Consider the following 25,265-nt stretch of genomic DNA (forward strand, 5'->3'; position numbering starts at 1 on the left):
GAGGACTGCTTTGTTATACTTTTATCCTCCACAGTTAGCACTTACTAAATGCTCTATTGGTCTATTATCTATCTATCCATCTCTTTCTATCTACCTACCTACCCTCTATCTATCATTTGCCTCCCTAATTTGTGGAAAATTGGACGAACCTGTAATTGTTAGGGGTGGGCCTCTAGGGAGCCTAGGGTGAGGGAAAAGGGGGGAAATGAAAGAAGCTTACCATAGTGAACTGATTCCTTTTAAAAGTTTATTATTCTTGCTAACCAGGCACTAAATTCTCTTGTTTCTAGCTTCTGAATGACAGCAAATGCTATTAGTGATGCCTAATTTGGGGACCTTGAGACAAAGCTCCTGGTGTCCCACTTTAGTTGTAATTTTGATTCCATGCTTTGATAAATTTTTCAGTTTAATGTTATATCAAAATACTTGTTTGAGGTCCCATAGCTGGCATTCATTAGATGCAGGAATTGAATCTAGGTTTTCCTGAGACCCTTTGCACTGAGTTCTCAACCAATAAAACCACAGATCTTATCCTCATAGTTATCCTTATCAAAATACTATCTTATGTTAGAATAGTAACAAACAAGCAAACACCTAAATACTGGTTAATGACAATCATCTGGAATATCAACATACACAGTATAATGCCATTAAATATTTATAAAGAAATATTTATATAATACAAAGCATAACCCAAAGAGCCGTATATACACAAACTATAACTATGTAAATAGAAACACACACATATATATATGTTATACAGAAATACAAAAATGAACGAACAAATAGAGAATGGAAGAAGATAAAACTATTATGGACTTATTATACATTGGGATATACATTTTAAGTATAAATAACTATAATTGTATGCTTGGTTTTTGTCATCATTTAAAGACATAGATAATAAATTATCTTAAAAAATAAATGGAAAAATAAAGCTAAAAATAAAGTTCCTTTAATAGGCAGTTGGTACTGGATATACCCTGTTATAGATATTATTATAGCACAAAAGTTTAAAATGATGAGATCAATTCAGAAGTCTGAAACTATAATGAGCATAAATCACATTTCATTTTCACACAGTAGTTTCTTAACTTAGAAACAGGTTATAGGTAAAAAGGTTAAATGCAGAAAAATGTTTATTGTGAGAGATTATAATATGCTTTTCTTATTATGTAGAACACATAATGAAAAGAACTGTCCTTGTCTCCATATTTTCCAACGAAGCTTACAAATTCTTCCTTCAGAAATAGTCAATGATTCCTATTAATGATAAACTTGTGTAAAGTTCCTGGATTAAGAGAAGATTCGGGTTAAGAGATCCATATTTTGAAGTAACTACACTAATGTTAGATTCCCTAAGAGATATTATGAGAACTTGTAGACTGTAAAATTTCCTGATTTGGGCAGTAGAACTTCTGTTTTCTTAATGAGGTCATGACTTTAATATCATTTGGTCAAAACCTTCAAGAGATCTGGATCAGAACTTGCGTTATTGAAGCACCTTGGAGAGCAGACATTGATCAAGACTGGAAGAAGTGGATTATTCGAAACATCAAAGGGTTGAATGAGACGAAGTCCTTTGCCGTACAAAGGGCCCTGGCAGTAGTCACACAAGTTAGGGCTGAAACAGAGAAATCAAATCTGTAAATCATTTGATATTTGTTGGATGTTTACTATATAGGATGCACTTAAGTACCATAGGCAACACAAAGAAACAAAAGATGATCCCTGGACTCAATGACTTTACAGTGAAGTTGAAAAGATAAAGAGAAATAATAGTAATAACTTGCAATTATATAGTGCTTTAAGGTTTCCAAAATGCTTTATAAATATTATCTCATTTGATCCTTATGATAACCCTGGGAGGTATGCATTACTATTATCCCTGTTTTATAACTGAGGAAACTGAGGCAGGCAGAGGTTAAGTGACGTGCCTAGGTCACACAGCGAAAAAATGTCTGAGGCTGAATTTGAACTCAGATCTTCCTAATTCAAGCTGCCTAGGTGCATATGAATGGAGAACAGAGTTAAAATTAAATAACAATTTAAAATAGCAATGAGGGAGAAGTCATAGAGCAGTTCATGATTAATTTCTAAATGAGTGGTATCCACCATAAGCATTTCACATTTAGGAAAGAAAATCACTATGTAGCTATACTACACATTATAGTCACCAACTTCTGCATCACCAGTAGCATTACAAACTGTGATTCTAATGGACTTCTGGCTACTGAAATTCATTTAACATTTCCCTGTGTTATCTACAAAGATGGCACATTTCAGGCCATTGACCCTTCCTAAGGGAGGTCTAGTGGTACAATGTACAAGCATAAACAGGTAGGCTTGGTTTGAGTGGACAGTTTAAGGGGATGTGTAGCAGAAAATATGGAAAGTTAGGTGGGCAGAAGGGGGTAGTGCTGACTGGTGACAAGTCTTAAAGCATGTATTTGATTAGGGAAATTAGATTTTGATGAATGAACTATAATTATTATAGATTATAGAACCATAATTATAGGAGAAGGATATGATGAAAATAATGAGTGAGTCATCTCTTAGAGGTTCTTTCCAGCTCTCCAGTTCTTGATCAAAGATGATGATTTGTTTTCTATATAGGCCAATCTGAAATTAGATGATTTTAAAAGGATGCTAGATATGAGATTGATACAGGTGTCCAGGCATGAGTTGGTTAGGCTTGGACAGAGGTATAGATGTGAGAAGTCAGAAGTCAAGTCAATAAACAGCAAGCACTCATGTATAATGAGAGATTTGAAGATTTGGCAAGATTTTGGGGGAATGAAGAAAAGAAAGGAATGAATTCTGGAAGTCATCATAGGAAAGAACACGTTCCTTCTTTTAGTGTTAAATACTTTGCCTAAAACATCTTCATTTGCCACACTAAATTAAGTTTTCCAAAAAAAATTTTTACAATTGTGATGGAAAAAATGGCAAAATGAGAATATTTCTTGTCTTTTTTTCCTCTGGAATATTTTTTTTCCTAGTCCTGTTTGTTTTTATGATTCTACCAGATGAAACAATGATGGAAGCATCGAATGGCAATGTTGCTAGTAAAAGTGCACCAAGACACCTCTATGCAAGTTCTAGACTTTGTTGGCAGGATAGAGAAAGCAACATCAAAATCAAAGACGTAGGAAGACACATTCATTGGCCTAAGAATTTCTGTCCTTTCGGAACCTACATATAGTCCACAAATTTAAATAGGAGAAGCAAAGTAACCAACCCTGGCACTGAACTTTCAACCAGTCCCTTTATGACATGGCAGAACCAGAACTGGCAGATGATGGGCTAGAAGGCATCTCAGGAGCCACTGAATCCAACCCTTTTCTTTCACTAAAGAGGATGAAGGGGTCCAGGGAAGGTCCAATTTGTGCAAGGTCTTACTGGTAGAGTCAGCATCAGAGGTAAGATCTGAACCCAGGGCCTCTCTCTCAATGGCTTTTATTCTTTCCACTCTACTATAAAAAAAAATAAGGGTCAGTTAGGATTTTTGCAGTAGGGAAACAGTTTAGTTGTGGTGTTTTACCTATGTATGTATTCTTATTATGCTTTGTGGGAAAGTCTGGGAAAGAAAACCAGTAGCATGTGTCCCCTTGGTACATCTGATGTGATGAGCTATGCTTTCAGTAGTTTATGAGCTGTGCTTAACTATCTAACAATAATAAGGAATTGGTTCTAGGTTCAGTCTTGTTGTGTGCCTAAAATAACATTTCCAGTTACTCTATCTCCTCTCTATCTCTTTCTCTCAGAGCATGACTGACAGATATTAGATTCAATTCAATTCCATGAAATTATTGATTCAGTACCTACCATGGCTAAGGCACTGTGCTAGGGGCTGGACATAAATCATTTCTTGGAAGCATTTGTTTTACATAAGCAACATAAATAACAATAACTATGGCATTCTATGTTACAGACAGGTGGTACAGTAGATAGAAGACTGGACTTGGAGTCAGAAGAGCTGAATTCACATTATCCCTCAGAAACTTACTAGCTATGTGACTCTGGGCAAGTGTTTTAACCTCCCTCAGTCTCAGTTTCCTTATCTGTAAAATGGGGATAATAATAGCACCTACCTCCCTGAACTGTTAAGAGGATTGAATGAGACAGCATATGTAAAGGGCTTCACCAACCTTCAAGTATTCTATGGTAGCTATTACTTATTATTATTTATAATTATAATATTATTTCAAGCTAAAAAATCCAAACTAAGTCAACAAATAGAATCTATCCTAACTATGAGATTAATTTTAAAATGGGAGGCAACAGTGGGTAATGGAAAGTTTCGTAGTCCAAAGTTTTGTAGTCTTGAACAGTATCTCTGCCAGTAATTACCCATGTTACCCTGGGAAAGTCATGTCATTTTTGTGGGTCTCTACCCTCATCTGAAAAATGAGGGGATTAGACTAAATGATCTATTAAGTCCTATCGTAGGTCAACTATAACTGGCCCCAAACCCAAATTCACAGTCTGGAGAGAATGAATTAATTAGGCAAGTATTTTTAAAAACATACAAACAAAACAATCCCTCCTCCCCAAAAAACCCCTCCACCTTTTACTAAATACAAACACTGAAAAGGATACACAAATGCAGTTTTCCAGGTCCCCACACAAGTCAATAGCAACAGAAGTCCTAATAAGAATAACAGTTCTTATATCAAACACTATTCTTGATATTAGTTTATGTAAAATTCTCCTCTTCCCCCCAAAATAAAAGCATTTAGCTTATCTGTCCTGGCTCCCTAAGACTAAAAGCTTCTTATGCTTTTAAAATCATTAATGGCACACATCCAATCAGCTCAATGACCTGGGTGAGACAAATAATGCCAAAGACAAGTTCCTTCTAGCTCTAATTCCTATGATCCTATGAGTTTGTGGTCTTGCTTATTTCAGTGGAAACATTAAGAGATTTTCCACATCCTAATGAGAACTCAAATCTGCAACACGCAGAAAAATTGAATTTGTGAGTTTCAGAAAACGTTCTTGAAATGTCACCCTCCAACATTTGAAATTTGTGGCTCCTTTCTGCTGTTAATGTCTACTGTGTGACTGGAGTCCTCACTGTCATGCAGGAAATTTTATTCTTCACAAAATACATAAGTATATACTGTAGAGAATAGAATTATCTAGTATTAAAGCCAAGCATAGCTATAAAAAATAATATTTCATGCTCTCAATTGTTCATTTGTCTTTCTGTTTTTACATAAAAATTATTTTCAAATATATTCCTCTTCTACCCAGAAAGCTACACTTCATAACAAATAATAAAAAAGAAAGAAGGAAAAAAAAAGTCCTTCAGCAAAACTAACCAACATATCAAAGGAATTTAAAAATGTATATGATTTTCAAAACACATAACCTCCCATTTCTGCAAAGAAAGGTAGGGGGAATGCATTCTCATCTTTTTTCTCTGAGGCCAAGCTTGGTCAATATACTTATATAGCTGGTTAAAAAAAGACAGAAATTGACTAGGGGAACCAATTAGATACACAACATAAAGAAGCGACTGAGAACGGTGCCCTAGTGTTTGATAAATCCAAAGATGCCAGTCATTGAGTTAAGAACTCATTATTTTAAAAAAATGTTGGGAAAACGGAAAGTAGATTGGTAGAAATTAGGCATAAATCAACATGCTATACCAGAGATCAAGACAAGTTCTAAATGGATATATTACTTAGAGGGTGAAATTATAAATAAATTAGGAGTAAAGAAGAAATTACCTGTCAGATCTATGGTGAGGGGGAGAATTCATGACCAAAAGAGAATGAGAGAAAGGCAAAATGAACAATTTTGATTACCCATGTGGCTAAAATTAGAAGATAAGAAGGTAAATAGGGAAAAAAATCTTGGCAGCAAATTCCTCTGATAAAAATTTCATTGATAAAACAAACAAACTGATTAAAGGTTATTAGAGTGAGAGCCATCCCTCAGCTGATAAATAGTCAAAAGACATGAATAAGTAGTTTTCAAAAGGAGAAATCCAAATTATCAAGTCCTTTGAAAAAGAAGCTCTAATTCACTAGTAATTAGAGAAATGCAAATTAAATCAACTTTGAGGTTCTACCTTATACCCCTCAGATTGGCAAAGTTATTAAAAAAGGAAAATCACAAATGCTAGAAGGGCTATGGGAAAAGAGGTACATTAATTACCATTGGTGGATCTATGAAGTAGTCCAGACATTCTGAAAAGCAATTTGGAAGTAGGCCCCCAAAGCTATTAAACTGTGCATACTTTTTGATTCAGGAATATTGCTATTACGTCTATACTCCAGAGAGATCAAAGAAAGGGGGAAGTGACCTATATGCACATATATTTGTAGAATATCTATAATGTAATATTATTAGATATAAGTATCTAATATTTGTGGTGCAAAGAACTGGTAACTGAGAAGGCGCTCATCAGTTGAGTAATGGCTGAACATGTTATGGTATATGAATATGGTGCAATACTATTGTGTTGTAAAAAGTGATGAAGGGGATAGTTTCCGAGAAACCTGAGAAGACTTGTACGAATGATGCAAAGTGGAGTGAGCAGAACCAGCAAAACAAGAAATTCAACAATAACAATATTGTATAGAAAATCAACTTTCGAAGTCCTGGAAACTCTGAACCACACAATAGCCAACCATAATTCCAGGGGTCTTAGGATGAAACAGGCTGCCATTAGGAGATGCACATTTGGAATTCTGATTGAAACTTTTTTTTCCCTCCACATGGTCAATACAAGAATTTCTTTGACATGGTTATACTTGTTTGCTACAGGGGCTGGTGCTGTTATTTTTCTTAATTTCTCAGTGTGTGTATGCATGGGGGGGAGGGGAGTGGGAGGAAGAAAAGGCAATTCAATTCAATAAACATTTATTAAGTGCCTACTATGTGCCAGGTTCTGTGCTAAGAACTGAGGATACAAATGAGAAAAAGAAAGGCATCTCTGTCCTCAAGTAGCTTATAATTTAATGGGGCAGAGGGGGGAAGGCAGGGGAGGACAATACACAAAAAGGAAGCTGGAAAGTGGGGGCAAGGGGAGATTTTTATTTGGAAAAAATACTATTACACTGCATTCAGTTTTATTAGTTTGTTCTTTGCTGTAGTCACTGTGTTTATCGTTTACCTGCCTACCTCAATTTGTTATCCGTTTGCATGTTTTCCCATGTTTCTCTGTATTCTTCATATTCACTATTTCTTACAATACAATAATTATGTAAAATTTGTTTAGCCATTCCCCAACTAGTGGACAGCTACTTTGCTTCCTACAGGCAACTAGGTGACACAGTAGATAGAGTGCTGGAAAACCTGAGTTTATATCTGACCCCCTACTATGTGATCCTGTGCAAGTCACTTAACCTCCACTTCAGTTTCCTCAACTGTAAAATAGGGATAACAATAGTACCTACCTCCCAAGGCCGTTGTAAAGATCAAATGGGATAATATGTGTAAAGCATACAACAGTGCCTTCCTTTTTTTCCTTCCTTCTTTCCTCCTATTCCCACGATTTCTCTTTCTCTCTGTCTCTCTCTCTCTCTCTCTCTCTCTCTCTCTCTCTCTCTCTCTCTCTCTCTCTCTCTCTCCATCTTTCATTTTGCTTTCCTTCTTTTCTTCCTCCTATTCCCACCATCTCTCTCTTTCTTTCTCTCTCCATCTTTCATTTTTCCTTCCTTCCTTCTTTTTCTTTGCTACTACAAAAAATACTACCATAAATATTATGAAGTATAAGGGACTTTTCTTTCTCTCTTTGGCAGTCTTGGTATGGAGACTAGCAGGGGGATCTCTGGGACTAAAGGGTATGAAAAACTTACTCACTTTCTTGTTAAAAATTGCTTTCCAAAATGGTTGGAACAATTCAAACTTCCACCAACAGCATACAATTTAATCTGTCTTTCCTCAGTCCTTCTAGGATCAACTACTCCTATCCTCTGTCATCTTTGCCAGTTTGCTAGGAGTGATGCAAAACTTCCATATAGTTTTGATTTGTATTTACCACCTTATTAGTAATTTGGAACAACTTTTCATATAATAGCTTAACAGTTTGTAATTCTTTTGGGAACTGTTTGCCCTCATCCTTTGACCACTTATTCATTTTAGAATTATTCTTGGTCTTAAAATTGTGTGTATATATGCGTGTATGTACATGTGTATATATACATATAAGGATGCATATATGCATATGTGAATATAGTATATTGTGCATCTATGAATATAAATATTAGATATCAGATTCTTAACACAGATATTTGCTGCAAAGATTTTAAAAAAGAATACTGAAAAATTTATTATTGAGCTCCTCTGCAACTTCTTTGTCCACACCTACCTACATCCTAGATCTGGTCTAGAAGAGATATGTTATCCTATACAGAATAGGTTAAAGTCAAGCAATAAGTTTAAGAGGCTAGAGATTTAGAAGTAATATTGAATGGAAACTTTTCTTATTTTCTCTCCCAAAGAAGAAAAGCTAAAGATTCTAGTATTTCACTGATTTATTACACTCTGGGGAATCTATAGCTTGTAATGTCAATAAACTTAATGGTCATTCTTATCTGTGCAAGTCAATTTTAGGTGAAATCTGGCTTATATTCCCTCATCTCAGGGCCAGGAACTGTGATTTTCCTGTTACCTGTGTAATGGCAGATGAGTAGCCCAGAAACTTAACTGACAATTCAGAAGCCTTGGGCCTCATTTGGTGGGTTAGGATGACACACCCGTCAAAAAAGTGACCCTTCTTCTGAAAAGAATATACCAAATGGTCTAGTCAACACTTTCTGATAGAAAGAAAGGGACATGTTATTTAAGCACCCAGTACAGATATTAAACTATCATGCCTTCTCATTCCAGCAGGGTTTAAGTAAATTGCTAAGTCTCTTTTTCTTCATCTATTAAATGAACATGATAATGATGACTGGATGTTGGGAAGACAACTTTGGCTTCAACAGTTTTTCCAAGCCCTCCCATTTGTGTCAACAAGGACTGAGACTATCCAGGAGGCCTTGCCCTTAACAATAGTCTGAGTCTACTAATAATCATAATCTGCTAATATAGCAAGCATCTCTCCCTTTAGGAAATCTAAGAGTTTCTATATAAGGTTCTCTTTAAACCAGGGGATGCCTAGCTTAGTATGAACAACAGTCCTTACTCACTCTAGTTATTTCCTAGTTGCTTTTCCTTCTGAATAGATACTGGTATTCAATGCAACATAAAAATGTCTCTGGAATGTCTGACGTATATAATTCTGTACTGCTTGTTTATACCCTTGTTCATCTCTCATAGAAGGGGAGTGAGTCCCAAGAAAAACTTGCCTCACCTTAAACTTTTGCAATCATCTGAATCACGGAAACATTCTATACTGTAGTTGTATATAAACATATTAGCAAAAAATTCATAGGATCATAGATCTACAGGTGAAAAAAACCTCTCAAAAGACTTTAAAAAATAATCCAGATGCCTCATTTTAAGGATGCTTAATCATGTTTTGCCTTTAGTTTCTATGCCCTAGCATTCCTGAGCCTAACCTGCCAATTACTAATAGATGTTCATTCCTGTTTGCTTGGGTACAACTATGCATTCTGTTCATTTTTATTACCAGTAATGCCTCATGTCTTTTTCCCTCTGATCATTTACAGAAATTCTGGTGCTATGGTCTTTGAATTGCCCTTTCTCCCTTGGCAGTCTGACCTTGAAGCCTCTCTGGTCACTGCTTGTCTTATCACTCCTCCATAACCTTTCAGGCTTAACTGAGCTTCTTTACTCCTTTTTCTTACATCCTTTATCCCTTCCTCCACTTAAATTTTTCAGTTTTACTATGTTAGCTAGGACTGAAACTTGGATCAGATATACAGAAGGCAGGTGGGCTCATTACTATATAACACTGGGACCCGTTTAGTTCCATGCCTATCTTACAAGGAATCAATTACAAAGAGTTGTATATTACTTAGCATGTAAAATATTTAAGGATTAAATATTTAAGAATTTAGTTGACTGATTAGAGAAAAACTAGCTTTCATCAGGAAGTTATGGATGAATAGCCCTTTATGGGTTTACCAAAGTGTGGTAATGAGCTTGGGAATTCCTTTGAAAAAGTAGTGATGGCTTTCTGCATTCATGTTTATTTATTCCACTACTGAACTCTTCTTGTCAAAAAAGTACGTTTCTTTGCACAGTCTCCTAGACACAGAAATGGCTCCTATGGTCCCACTCCAGCACTTTCTTCCATCTCTTCAGATGCTCAATAGAAAGTTTTAACTGGTAATTATACAATGTTTGCCAGCTACAGTTAAGTGATTTCCAGCTTACATTGGGAATAAGTCATAATTCATGAAATAAAGAAGGTAGGTTTTCTCCCCTTTGCAGGTATAGAAATCACTTGGTTGATTCTTTAGCATCAGAAGAAAACTCAGAGGAATATTTCTAGTTAACCTTATATCAAATGTACTGTACACTGGGTCTAAAGAAGATGACCTAATAAAAACCACTTAGTGAAATCCAACACTTTCATTTTACGGAGGAGGAAACATGAGCACCCAGAAAGTAAGTTGCTCAAGGTCATCTTAGTAACTTAGTGGAAGAGCAAGATTCAAAGACAGATCATTTGATTTCACTATACTTTCCACTATACTGAATACTCTGCTTAAGAACAAAATAGAAAATTAATTGTAATCAATAAAAAGTTTCCATAGTTTGCTTACGTCAGAAGTTGTTCCTTTATTTCATTTGGAAGCATCTTATAAAATTTCCATAGTTGGTTTTGGGAAAAGGACACAAGGGCTAGATCTTTGAGTCTTTGAACATCATTTTTAGAATTCGCTTTCCAAAACAAAGGGTGCAGGAAGTTATTTTCTACAGTTAACATATCTGGTGAAACTTTCAAAATTCCAGGTGGCAAAGATGTCAGTTCATTTCCATCAAGATTCAAATTGTTAAGGGACCTGCAGAAAAGACCATCATCAAAAGTCACTTGTGAAATTAACTACTGAAGCCAAACACTGATTATAATCTGATTTGAGAGCCATGGTTACTAATAATTCCCACTGTATCTAATAACCACTTAATACAACAAATTTAATAAACACAGGTGTTTCCTTGGAATTACAATAAGAACTGTGGAATTCTTATGAGAAAATGTGATCAGAATCAGTTTCAGAACTATATTGTCATTAGCTAAGCAACTGAATCAGAATATTAGTCCATATGAAACATTTGTGTGGGAGTTCTAGTGAAATATGTACATTAATAATGGCAGGTCTTTTGTGTAAAAGCAGTAAATCATCAAGTATTCAGGTAAAGCATCACTGTGATTTCATATTCATAGGTTGGAGGTAGCCCTGGGTTTCTCAAAAGTCATGCAAACTAGAAACCAAACTCTGAGAGGTCTTATCAGACAAGAAAGGCTTAAACTTTGGGCCTAACTGAACTGTCTGAAGTCCAAGGACTAGTATAGCTAAGAAAGTGGCACCAGCAGTTTTGAGGCCATAGTGTGGAAGGTGCTCCTACTCTCAGCATTCTAGGGGTAACTAATCTGTGGATGGCTATCTTCCTAACACTAGTTTCTGAGCCCCTATTAGTTTGTATTCCCTTAACAATCAGCCAAGAGGCTGAATTCTTTAACAAAGGCATTTAGTAAAATGACATGACAAAAACAATAGTTACATAGCACCAAGTGCACTTTTCCACAAATAAACAGTCTTTGAAGACAAGAGTGGGTATGAACTTAAAGTACGGTATCAGTGAGGCCTGTGTATATGGAGTATGCACGATCCAAACCTGCATGGCCTCAATGTCCCTTATTTATCCAGAGGATCATGAAGTTCACTGTGAGACATAATGTCAGCGATGGATGGGTTGCTCCACTGCTCAGCAATGCTGGTTCCTTACAGGACACAGCATCTCAGCTGGATTGGGGTCTCAGGTGGAGTTGCCTCTTGCAGAGTATAGTGTCACAGCTGTATGGGTCAGTTCACTGTTGAGCTAGGTCAGCTGTTATGCTACCTCCTCAGTGAGCTCAGATGCTATGAGGCTGGGCTGAGCAGGATGACTGGTCACTGAACTTGGCAGCTTCTGGGCTAGATCCCTTAGCTGCTGGCCTGGGCCAGCCAGGACACTCTGATGCTGGGTGATGGCCTGGATGATGTCAGGAAGGGTAGTGTGCCATTGAACAGCTACTGCCAGATATGACTGGGCAAATTACACTGCTGTGAGGCTGCTGCTGCCAGGCTAGGCTGGATAGGTCCTTGGCCTATGAACTTGTTTTAAGGTCCATTATCACCATGAATGGATTGCGTTCCTAGATTTTTTTTTTCATCTGGAATGTTATAATGCTCCTTTCATCAAGGGCAATGACCTAATTTAGTCCAGGATTGGCAGAGGCTGCTCCTCCTGGTTGGTCACCTCCAGATAAGAAGTGAGAGAGGTTGAAACTCTTCTATTCACTTGTCCATTCTGGTTCAAAAGATTCTTTCCTTAATAAGATACTATGTCTTGCCTTACAGTGATAAGTCCCAAAGCCATCACTTACAGTTTTCATACTTTTTTGGAATATGATGCAGAAGAGTGGTCAAGTATAAAGTGAGAATATCATGTGTTCTAGAAGCAAGTTCATTGCCTGACTGACTTCTTCATATGCAGTTGAATTATTCAATATTCTATGGGTCCAGATTCACTCAAAACCATAGCTCCCACCTACATGTTTACATTTTCATAGTAAATATTGCATCCTCAACCAGAGGACACAATTCAATGCAAAGACATTTAACAAGATAGTACAGTAAGAAGAAGAATGACAATATTTTCCCCCAAAACTTGGGGCACTCTTTCCCACAAATACCTATACCCTAAGTTGGAAGAATGGGCACAGGTAAGGAGCACTCACAAGAGGGCATACATATTAGGAACATGTATGATCAAAGCACATATGTGAAGAGGGAATTCCCATGCCCAATCCTGCAGGTCTTCTGATGTCTAACAGTGAAATCACTGCTGCCTTCAGGCTTGGGCATCATCATCGGCCTCTGGTTGTTTTGTGGAGTCCTCCATTATCCGCTAGAAATATCTTTCTACTCCTTTCTGGAGTTTGCTGGGCAATGCTTTATCTCACTAGCTTTTGGGTTTCCTCTCTTCAGGACTACCCCTTAGCCCTCCCATCTGGTCCACTATGGGATGGTGACTAAAAGCCTTTTCCTACTAAATATACACTGTTTAATCACAGCAAGACTATATCCACTTTAAAAAAACCAGGCAGAGTGACCTCCCATGAAGACTAACTCATTTCTTCTTAATCTCTATTATTTTTCTTGTCACAATCAACTATCTGACCTAGGGTAGTCTCAATATTCTCTCTGTCTTAGTGTGCAAATAAATCTGAGCCAGGAACATAACTGGAGGTAAGGTCATTATTCTTCACCCATCTCGCCTACATTCTTTGCTTTTTCCAGGTATGTTTGTCAGCAGCAGGTTTGATGTTATATTTTAGCCAGTAAAATACTTTAATGTCTCTCTAAATATAAAATTAATTGAAACATTTAAGGGGCACGCTCTCAAATGCGGTCTAATTAAGATATCCCTGGCCCTCATCAGCATAAAGGTCTTTTCTTAATAAACTTGTTTATAGTGTAGTAATTGCTTATAGTAATTCCTTTCTCTTTGGTTAAAAGAGAATCAACATTACTTATTTTCTTTTTAAAAAAACCTCACTTGTCTCAATTCTCTTGTGCACAAAAGTGCTTTTTTTTTTCTGATGAGGGTTGGAAATAGACAGAAAAGCATCTGGGACAATTAGGCATCAAGAAAATGGAAAAATCAAATCAGACTTGCCCAATTTAGCTTTATGCATTAGACACCAAGCGGTTTTTTTTAAAAGGCACATTAAGATCAGCTAAGTCCCTCTTATATATTCTTGCATTTTCACTTACAGCCTGTTATTCTTAAGTTCCTCTATCTCAAGGTTAAATGCCTTTTGAAATAAGTTCCTGTAATTAGTATTTAAATATTGATAATGGTAACTCAATATTGGTAGGCAGTCACTAAGATTCTTTTTCAAACAGTTTTGGAGAATTTTGTTTTCTTTTTATCCTAGCCTTAGGATGCCTGGCACATAGTAGGTGCCTTATAAATGTTTGCTGATTGATTAATATGCCACAGAGAAATCACAATTTACATTCTTCCTGAATACGTTATAGATTCTATCTTTACTTGCTATTAAATTACGACTTAACATATAGTATATGAATTAAATTCTCCCCAAAAGAACAATTCCATCTTGTGACTGAATATGTTTAAAATACATTAACATTTTTAGATTTACTTCTTTTTAAATACCTAAGATTCTTGATTTCATTTGGAATAGAAGTAATTTCATTGTAGGAGACATCTAGGGACTCAAGTGCAGTCAATGTAAATAACCTGAAAAAGGGAGAAAACCAGCATGCTATAAAAACAATTATGTGATGGTCACTTATTGAGAATTAAAGAATATTAGGAATTTCACTGAACAAGAAATTGTTCTTTTCTAAAGAGAGGTAGCAATGTATAGTAGCTAGACAGTTGGTCTTGAAGTCAGGAAGATCTGAGTTCAAGTTCTGCCTGTGTGACCTTGGGCAAGTCATTTAACCTTAGTGCACCTGACAACTTTAAGACTTGAGGTTATAGGGAAGGGGCTGATCTGCATTTGTAGGGTAAGGTCTTCACTCGTAGCTCCCTTTACTAAATAAGTCATAGGTCTGTTAAAAAAAAAAAAAAGGACAGTTTTGGATGCAGTTTCAAATACATTGTCTTATTTGAAGGTGGGCAACATAAATATCATTATGTCCATTTTATATATGATGAAACTGAGGCTTAAAGAATTGAAGTGACTTTCATAAGGCTGCATAGTCATTAGCTGCCAGAAAATTTTATTGTTGTTTTGGTTTCTATGTCATAGTCATTTTCAGTTATACTTCCTCAAACCCCAACTGAATCCCCATTTTTCTTTTAAAACAAATAAAAATGGTTAATAAGTCAGCAAAGTGATTGTGAGTGAGAGTGGTATAGTCATCTGCACCAGAGGTGTCAAACACATGGGCTTGAGGGCTGCACATGGCCCTCTGGATGAGATTAAAATGTAACTGGGAAATACTTAACAAAATAAGCAAAAATACAATAAAACTCAAATAATATTACATTTTAACCTAAGTCAATATGCAGCCCACAGGATTCTTCTGTACAGCTTAGTGGCCCCTGTTTCTATTGGACTTTGACATCTGAAGTGACTATTACATCTACTCAGACTTTGGTTTCCTTTTATACTCTACCTTTTAAAAATACACACACACACACACACACACACACACACACACAGTCTGAATTTAATAGCCTTCACCAAAACAACAACAAAAAGAAACTTTCTGAGTTTCAATAAATTGAATCAAAAAATTGAGAAGACAGTTTTAAATCAAACCTTGGAGTTAATGGATCATGGATAGATTTCATGGGGTCCATGAACTTACTTACATTTTTACTTTCCCCCAACCTCTAAATGAAATTTACTATTTCCTTAATTCATGAATATAGACAACCAATCACAGGGGTTATTAGCAGTACTTGTGACTTTATCACCACATAGAAATCACAGATAATTTCATATCACATGATAGCTGTTGCAGATATCTCAAAATATTGTTTACACTTATCCTTATTTGGGAATTACTGAAGTTATAAGACTCTTGGCTAGATCATATATGATCTCAGTTTTCCTGTCCAACACTCCTGTGATGTATTTGGGCACCTTCAAGGCAGTTACAATCATTCAGCCACTAAACAGTAAAGTTACTTGCTCTCACATAGGTGCCCCAGACATCTATGTAGCTTTTGCATATTGACTCAATATACAATTATTTGGTGAGGTAGAAGGGGGGTGCATTGAGGTAGGTGGTGAAATGAATAAAGCAGTGATCCTGGAGCCAAAGACCTGAGTTTTAAATCCTGGCTCAGCTACTTAATGGCTGAGCAAGTCACTTAACCTCTCTGTGCCTCAGTTGGCTCATCTCTAAAAAACCTACCTCCCAGGATCGTTGCTGAGATCAAACGCATTAACGTACTTACTCGCACTTTGCAAATCTTAAAGCACGATGTGGATATTGTCTAATTTTGTACTGTTAAAAATTCTGAGTTAAAAAAAAACTGAGAATTTAAATGTTTATGTTAGAATTCTGAACTCTCTATAAGGCACTGAGGCCTTTTGCAACATAGATAGGCACCTGGCCTACAAATTTAGAAGTAAGTTCAAATACTTTTGATGGTTGAGATAAATGCTGAAAGTGTATTATTTAAAGCAACTTCTTATGATTTTTAACAGATTACACCATGATATGGGTCATACATAGTGTTTTAACTTCTATGAGTCGAGAAGTTCTTTCTTCTCTTTGTTTAGCAAGGTTTTGGAGCATGTTCAGATCACCTATGATAGTAGAATGGGCTTCTGGGAGAAGACACTCTGCATTGCCCTGCTGTGGGCAGCCTCTTTCAATTGGCTGCCTAGCCAGTATAGAGAGCAGCTAGGTGGTACAGTGGATAGAGCACCAGTACAGGAGGCAGGAGGACCTGAGTTCAAATTTCACCTCAGACACTTGACACTCACTAGCTGTGTGGCCTTGGGCAAGTCACTTAACCCCAATTGCCTCATCTTGGGTCATTTCCAGTCATTCTGATGAATATCTGGTCACTGGATTCAGATGGCTCTGGAGGAGAAGAGAGGCTGGTGACCTGCACAGCCCTCCCTCACTCAAAACAAAGTCAAGTACAAGTCATGTCATTATCTCTCTGATGGCATGGTCTTCTAGCCAGTATAGGTTGCATCTTTAAAATGAGCAGACTGGCACACAATGGTTCTCTTTTGCATGGTTTTCAGGGAGGATGAAGGTCCAAGTTCATCTACAGCACAAGCACCATGATAGGAACTGGTGAGAAACGAAGGGCTACTTTTCCTCCTCCCCACTTTTATCCTCTGACCCAGAGAAATAAGCTTGGGATTTTGTTTTGGGCTAGCTCTAGGTGGAGGTGGTAGAAACCCCACTGGACCCTGGAGTTGGATGTTGCACCTATCCAGCCTCTCAGGGAAGCCCTAAGAAGTCAGAGTGCTTAGGACTCAATCTCAAGAAGGGCTCTGAACTTGTAAGCTGGTGGCATTGTACTATATAAGGACTGAGCTAAAATGTGAAACTGATCCCCTTTTTTTCTCTCTAGAGTATGAGGAGGAACAAGGATTTTTACAGTGGATTTATTTAGCAGTGTATGCAATTGCAGGAACAAATTGGGTTGAAGACTCTCAGTGGCCAAGGACTCTAAACCTTGGTTTCTACAGTTATTATAAATTGAAGGGAGTGAATAATCTTATTTCTTCTTGATAGAGAGGATCAGGACTTTTCTTCTAATCTCGAAATCAGGTGATAGTGCGGAGAAAGTAGGAATAGTTTTATTATTTCCCCAAAACTGGGCAACAACTGGTGAATAGGGGGAAAATGGAGTTATTACTGCTTTTTATATTTCCTCCCCCCATCCCAAGGTTCTCAACCCCCAGGATCACTTATTTAAATGCCTTTTAAATGGAATTTTTGAACAGAATAGTAGTTCACCTCAAGGAGTTTCAAGGGGGTGGTATAAGCAGCACGAAAGGTACAAGCAGGGTCATAATTTCATATATCTCCTAAGGAGACAAATCTTATTAAATAGACCCTATAGGTAAACTAAGTCAGGCTACAAATCAGACTACTCAGAGGACTCACCACTAATTTGAGAGGTAGATTTACATGTCATCTAGGTAACCAAGAAAACTCAGCAAACATAAACACTATGAAACAAAAAGCTAAAGCAGTACAATAACAATCAATATTCAATGATTTCAACACCCCTTATAATATGGTAATCAACTCCCAATGTCCATTTAATCAGCACATTTCATCTTGAGTCTCAGCTGTCCCAGATAGTTATCTGTTCCTGGAAGTTTCTTTCCTTGGACATTCTGGATTAGGTCTCATTCTCTGGGCAGCTCTAAAGGGGCTCTTCCTAACAGATCTACTTCTCTGGTTCCAAATCATTTGCAGAGATACCTAAGTCTGCTAAAAATCTGGCAGTAATAAGACTCAATATGTTTTAGTACAACTTCTAAATTTGGTTTCCTAATAGCTAGTGCATGTAGTGAAAACCAGCTCAAGTCTTAGGATTCTGATCCTATGAGCAACAGAGCTGTAAGAAGAACTTCAAATTAGGAACCTATAATTTACCTGAAACCTTAGACAATTTCAGTTTTTACATACCACTTGCTGTTTCTAGCTTCATCTAAACTCTGTACCTGATATGAACACTGTCATAAGTAGGCTGAAGGAAGACTCTTAAAAAAAATTCTATGAGGGCTTAGCTTGGAAAATGAGCCCTTCTGTCTCTTAAAATGATCAGACAGAGAGTTCACAACAGAAACATAATTTCTCTTTCTTTACAATTATAAACGCAATTTTATATGTAAAATCCTTAATCCAATTTTGAGAACTTGTTACAAAAACACACTCAAGGTCTGTATGTTCCATTACAGATATTTGGAACCTGATCAAATACACACATAAATACACATACATACATACACACACTGCAACACATGCATAGATATGTGTGTACACACATGCAAGCATACACACACACTGTACATATGTGTATATATACTCTAGTTTTTAGGGAAAATAGTCTGATCCTGTTTCTTTCTCAACATTCATTACTCCATTTAATTAGAAAACTTTTATATCCTTGTCTTATTTCCTACTTTTGAAGATATTATCCCCAACTTATCCTGAATTGGATCAGAGATTCCCAAACTTATTTGGCCTACCACCAACTTTTCAAAAACAACAACCAAAAAGAAATCACTCAGCACCCCCCCTGAAGTTCTACTTTCTTTAACACTTTAATGTTTTTTTAAATTTGCATCATTTCAAAAAATATATAATTTTTTAGATATCTTAAATTTAATAATTTATTGTAAATTTGTGGGTTTTTTCATGCATTGAAATTTTGATGATGCAGTATTGTGCCATGTACCTGTGTAGTTATCATATTGTAAGCAAATCGTTACATGTGCATATTTCTGTTGATGCATGCTGGACTTCCCAACAACGTGTGGCACATTTGCCTGCCAAAAGGCAGGTGAAACTCACTCTTCACTTTGAATAAACCTTTAAGTTTCTAGATTCTCAAATTTCTACACTTTAAAATATTATAATATAAAGTCAGGAGGGCTGATAAGATTTTATGACCCTTTTCAAATAGAAAGTCCCAAGAAATTCACAGAAAGAGGGCTACTTTTTCTGCCAGCAGTAAGGTATTATTACTATCCACTTGCTTTAAAGAGCAAAAAAAAAAATTCCATAAATAGTTAACATTTTTCAAACATTTTGACCATATTCCTTTAACAGCTCATTTCATAAATCTAAGAATCCAGATTAAAGAGAAGTTATTTTGCTAACAGCATTTCTGATACTATGACTTCACAAATTTCACAATATAAGAAAACAATACTTAGAAACATTAATAACACACAAGATATCGTGCATTTAAAACACAAAACAAAACATTACTAATCTGATAACATCAGTTCAATGTAACACATTTTCAAATTATCTTAACATAGAAAATCATTCATTTTTCCAGTTTTGGCATTCTGTACTGATTGCATTTGAGAGCAATAGAATAACTTGATCCAATCATACCTTTAAGAAAACTTACTTTTGCAGTCTTTAAACATGTCGCCTGGGCAGCTACGTGACTCAGTGGATAGAGTGCTGGGCTCAAGAGTCAGGAAGACCTGAGATCAAATCTGGCCTCAGACCCTTACCTAGCTGTGTGACCTAAGCAAGTCACCTAACCCTGTTTACCTCAATTTCCTCATCTGTAAAATGAGTTGAAGAAAATGGTAAGCCACTTTAGTATTTTTGAAAAGAAAATCCTAAATGGGGTCATGAAGAGTCCTAAATGACTGAACAACAACAAACATATTGCTTTAATACTAAATATTAAATGTCTTTCTGTTAAGGCCTAATCTTGTTATAAAGGATCAAACATCACAATTATCCTAACAGGAGAGCATATCTTACTTAATGAGACAAGAATACATTTAATCACATCTGGATCCATATGCCCAAGTAGTATCACACAGAATCTCAGTTTTCCTAGGGCTGTTTTATTGCTAATATTCAGTTAGCCTACTGTCAAAGATTTAAAGTGGTAGTCTTACATTCTCACTCCCCCTCTCTTTTAGGGTCCATGAGGATTTTATATTCCTCATATAACAACTATTGGTCTCCTAATGGTTCTCTTAATGGTCTTTCACAGACAGAATTTTGGTATGCTATCCTCAAATAATCCATGCTGCAAATTTATTACTATAGTTTCCATATCATTGCTATTTCGTTGTTGTATTTGTCCTTCATTCTCTGTTGACCATGACGTAGGGAGATGATGATATGACTTGCATTTGACTTTGATTTCAGGGAGGAAGGGCTGTGCAAGGACACCAGCCTCACTTTCTTCTCCAGAGCCATCCGGTTCCAGTGACCAGATATTCATCAGTATAACTGAAGACAGACAGCCCAGGGTGCAATAGGAGACCCTGGCCCTTTTAAGCTAAGGCCTTTTCAGATTCTCACTTTGAGTGAGGTAACACCCATTCAGTGAATAGGCCTCTTTAAGAAGTGAGTCAAGAGATGGCCCCTTTAATATAAAAAAAAATGAAACTGGGAGGGGAAGACCCTCAGTGTTGTTGACCAAAAGAGAAGTTACTATTTACATTCACTCTGAGCCAGAATGGCCCCCAAAATAGTCATTAAATAGGGCTTGGACAGGAAACTATCCAATCAAGTCAGGGCTCAGCTTTTTGATTTTTCAAAATTTATATATTCTTGGTTGATGGATATAATTCCTCAAATTGAGGTTTTGGAGGAATTGACCAGTTAGATGAAGAGACTGTGGGCATGGAGGCATTGCAAATATGAGAAGAAGGTTGTCAGATGGGGCAGAGAAGTGGGCTGGGGACCCATAGGCTCATCTAGGATTTGAAGATATAATTCTTCCTGGATCTAATCAATGCTGCATAAGTTTGTAAGGTTCTAGAACCACAAAAGCAAAAGCAGAGCCTAAGACCATGACAATCCCACAAAGGGGTTGGAATTGGTAAGACTCATCTTGGGGATGAAATAATAATAATATCTATCATTTATATGACACTTTAAGGTTTGCAAAACACTCTATATATGTTAGCTTATGTAAACAACCCTTATAAACAGCTTTTATAACTGGGTTTAAGAACTTCTTCACTACAAAGTGTTAAAGAATTAACATTCAAATGACTTTAGATTTTTAAAAACACTGGCAGATCCCATGAAGCTGGGAAAGACTTTGAGCATGGGTCCAGTAATGGATTGTATGTCAGCCTAGGTTAAGTATATCATCAAAGTGATGTCTGGAAGATGAATTCTTTAGTAACCAGGTAATGTATTTAAGAGGTCATATAGCTAGGTAGTATTCACGTAGTGCTTTAAGCTTTACAAATATCATCTCATTTGGTCCTCATAACAATCCTAGGAGGTAGGTGCAATTATGATCCTCATTTTACAAAACTTGAACAAAGGTTAAGTGACTTTTTGCTGGGGATGGAAGCTCAATTCCAGGTGGACAGTCTCGGGCGGGTAAAGGTGGGAACTTCTAAATCTTAGAGTTCTCACGAGGCCCCCCCAGGAAACGACTGGGAATCGAGGTGAACCGAGCTATCTCGTGTATTTCCACCTCTTCCCGTGAGAAACGTGATGGGAGAGAGCTCTCCCCGCCCTCGAGATTGTCCCGGATCTGGGCACACTATTGTTATCTAACAGCACGGTATTCAGATGCAAACTATGCTGCTGGAGAGTTTAAGTAGGATCAGGAAAGCCTGAAAGTTCTCTTGGGCGGAGGGGCCACGTGTGAGGACAGAAGGCTCCGCTTTTCCTCTCTCTTCTCTCCCCTCCCCCTCTCTCCCCGCTTATACTTCTACTTCCAATCTCTTATTGTAAGATCTTTGCCTCCTTGGGAGATTCTTCGCTCCCTCCTAAGGAAGAATTCCCCTGCACTTGTAACTAGACCCTGAAATAAAGCTCAACCCTTGTTCGACTCTGGAACATCCTTTCTCTCATACTAGCATCCGGTTTGGCCAACCGAAGACCTCCGATAGAGGTAAGGGAAGACTTGGGTAGCCCACAGGCCTCTAGGCCTGGCAACTTTTCTAATCATATAGCTGATAAGTGTCTGCGGCAGGATTTGAACTTGGGTCTTTCTGACTCCATATTCAGTGCTCTATGCATTGTGATGTACATCTGGGGATGGAGTATCTGGTTGGCACATCACATATCAAGTCACAGTCTGCTTAAGTACTGACATAAAAATGAATTTAAATTACCGCCCCCCCCCATGACTAATTCAACCAGCACCAAGAAACTGGATGTCTTTATGTGCATTTCCTAACCTTAATTAATTGCAGTATATGCAGGAAGTAGATTATATAGTATACTTATAAAGCAGAGCAGATAACTAGGTCATAGAAGAGTACGTCATAGAATCATTTTTACGGATGAAGAAATTTAGGGCCAGAGATGACTTGATCAAGGATATGCATTTAATGAGTTAAAAGAACTGGATTTGGGCCCCAGATCTCTAACTCCCAAACTAGTTCTCTTTCCAATTGCACCAAGCTGTGTCTGTATAGGAGTCTTGCAAAGAATAGTCTACTCTTAAATCAGTCACACATTCATTCATTCATTCAGTGAATGTTTTATTTAATGCCTACTGTATGTGAGGCACCAGAATGAACCAAAACTATTCTTGCGTATCTAGTTATTTTAAATTTGTCACCTTACCCAGGTGGAAGAGAAGTTAGCAAATTATAGGAAATGACGAATATTGTAAGACTCTTTAATGCATCAATATCAGGAGAGATCTCTTTGATAGGATTGTTTCTCATGATCAGCACTTGTAAGTTAATTAAATCTAACACCTACAGGACAAAAAAGGATAAGGAAAGAGAATCTGTGTGATTTATTCTTTGCTTTTTACTTGCTGAATTAATGGTTCTTAAATAAGCGAGACGTGTACAATGAAGTTGATTGAGTATGCCATCTTCATTAGTACCATGCAAACTATTTAAAGAAATCATCAGAGTTCATAAAATACACTTATTTTACAACATAAAATAGCTAAAATTTAAAATAAATCCTGTTCCAATATAGTTCTGACTCTGACAAATCATGCATTATTTTTTTTTAATTTTTCTTACTATATGATATTGCCAATTTAAAGCTTATCAACAATGCCCAGCCAACAGAATTACAATCTGTGAAACTGGGCCAGGCACCCCAGTTTAGGGGTCTCTTTCTGTTCTAGAGAATACTGGATAAATTGGGTTTGCTCATTCGCATAAAAAATGGATATTAAGTAACTACAATCTGTTAGCCATTTTATTAATGTGTATTTGGGAATATGGGGCCGCTAGGTGGTGCAGAGAATAAAGCACCAGTGCAGGAGTCAGGAGGACCTGAGCTCAAATCTCACCTCAGACACTTGACACTCACTAGCTATGTGACCTTGGGCAAGTCACTTAACCCCAATTGCCTCATCCTGGGTCATTTCCAGTCATCCTGATGAATATCTGGTCACTGGATTCAGATGGCTCTGGAGGAGAAGTGAGGCTGGTGACCTGCACAGCCCTCCCTCACTCAAAACAAAGTCAAGTGCATTATTTCTCTGATGGCATGGTCTTCTTTGGCAATGAAGGACGAACACACACATTTGGGAATATAAAGATGAATAAGATCTACTTTAAGAACCTGGCAATCTAATAAGGGGAAATAAAATAAGTATATTAGAAGGTAGAATGTGATTTGCTAGAGAAAAATCCAAAAGATGCTAAGGAGAATTAAGAGGAAAAGATTATATCCATTTGAGGGGCTGTGAAGAGGCAGCTATGGTGGTATAGTGGATAGAGTGTTAAATTTAGATTAGGAAGACTTGAATTTGAGACCTGCTCAGATATTTATCAGCTGTGTGACTGTGGGCAAATTATTCAACCTTTCCCAGCCTCACTTTCTTCATCTATAAAAAAGGAATGAAAGTAAGAGCACCTACTTTCCAAAGATGTTTGTGGGTATCAAATGATGTAATATATGTGGTGTTTTGTAAATTTTAAAGCTTTGCATATAGATGTTAATGATTACTATCGTAAAGGAGATGGTCATTGAGCTGGGTCCCAAAGGGCCTCAACAGATTTCAATAAGAGGAAAAAGAAATAGCGCTGAAATATAATTTCAGTGGGGGGGGGGGGGGGGGACAATTTACCTCCCACTTCCCTCACCTACTCATTTCCCTCGTTCTGAACCTCAGAGAAACCGGAACAAGTCAAATTTCCTTTCCCCATGATGGTCTTTTACATCTATCCTATCAGCCCAGAGCCTTCTTTTTCCTTTAGACTTTCTTCTTCATAGAATCAGCCATCCTACCTACGATCTCCATCCCATGCTCCCCTGTGACTCTTTCAAAAGATTGTCCATTTTAATCTTTCCTTCCTTCTCTCTCATCTCTCCTTATGTACTGATCTTTTTCATTGTTGCCTGTAAATATGCTCAGGTTTTCCCCTGCTTTCTAAAACTTCCTAATTGACAGATTCCCCCTCAATCTATTTTCCTATATTCCTCCTCCTTTTAACCCCCAATCTCCTTTAAAGAACCATTTACATTCATGGCTATCACTTCCCCATTCCCCATTAACTTCTCAGTTCTCTCCAGTTGGGCTTGGGGCCCAGCACTCTAAGGAAACCACCTTTCCCATGTTTCTCAGCTATCTTTTTAACTGATAAATCCAGCAACCTTTTCTGAGTTCTTATCCTCCTTCCTTCTTCTGCAGCTTTTTGATAACCTTGGTCATCCTCTCATCCTGGATACTAATGGGATCAAAATCAATATTTTCAAAATGGAACTCATTATCTTGCCCCTCTTTAAAACTTCCTTATTTTTGTTAACATGATTGGACTGCTTTAGGAAGATTTTGGGGAGGGGCAAGGGGTAGTTTTCTGGGATGACAGATTGCAGAGAATTTTTCTTTTTTTATTTCAGATAAATCTCACTATGTTATATCTTGATTTAGTCAAACTCAATATAGAAGTAGGAAGACCAGTTAGGAGGTTTATTGACATATCATGGGAGAAAAGGAGTAAGTGCCTGAATGAG

The 25,265-nt window shown here is 37.1% G+C and overlaps 1 protein-coding gene across 3 annotated transcripts in view; it reads right to left on the bottom strand.

The window, feature by feature from the left end:
- Nucleotides 1-1,121: 1,121 nt before the first annotated feature.
- Nucleotides 1,122-25,265, bottom strand: part of LRRC63 (leucine rich repeat containing 63) — a 43,118-nt gene continuing 18,974 nt past the window's right edge. For 2 of the 3 annotated variants that reach the window (XM_072610592.1, XM_072610591.1), the window contains exons 7-11: nucleotides 22,905-23,041; nucleotides 14,320-14,403; nucleotides 10,695-10,934; nucleotides 3,242-3,476; nucleotides 1,536-1,624 (exon numbers count right to left, since the gene is read on the bottom strand). In XM_072610592.1, coding sequence (XP_072466693.1) covers nucleotides 3,257-3,476; nucleotides 10,695-10,934; nucleotides 14,320-14,403; nucleotides 22,905-23,041 — 681 coding nt within the window. In that variant the 3' untranslated portion in view covers nucleotides 1,536-1,624; nucleotides 3,242-3,256. Of the gene's footprint in view, nucleotides 1,625-3,241; nucleotides 3,477-10,694; nucleotides 10,935-14,319; nucleotides 14,404-22,904; nucleotides 23,042-25,265 lie in introns of all 3 variants that reach the window. The other variant, XM_072610593.1, reaches the window with a different exon arrangement.

This window comes from Notamacropus eugenii, chromosome 5 (assembly GCF_028372415.1).
Source record: "Notamacropus eugenii isolate mMacEug1 chromosome 5, mMacEug1.pri_v2, whole genome shotgun sequence".
Classification (NCBI taxonomy): domain Eukaryota; kingdom Metazoa; phylum Chordata; class Mammalia; order Diprotodontia; family Macropodidae; genus Notamacropus; species Notamacropus eugenii.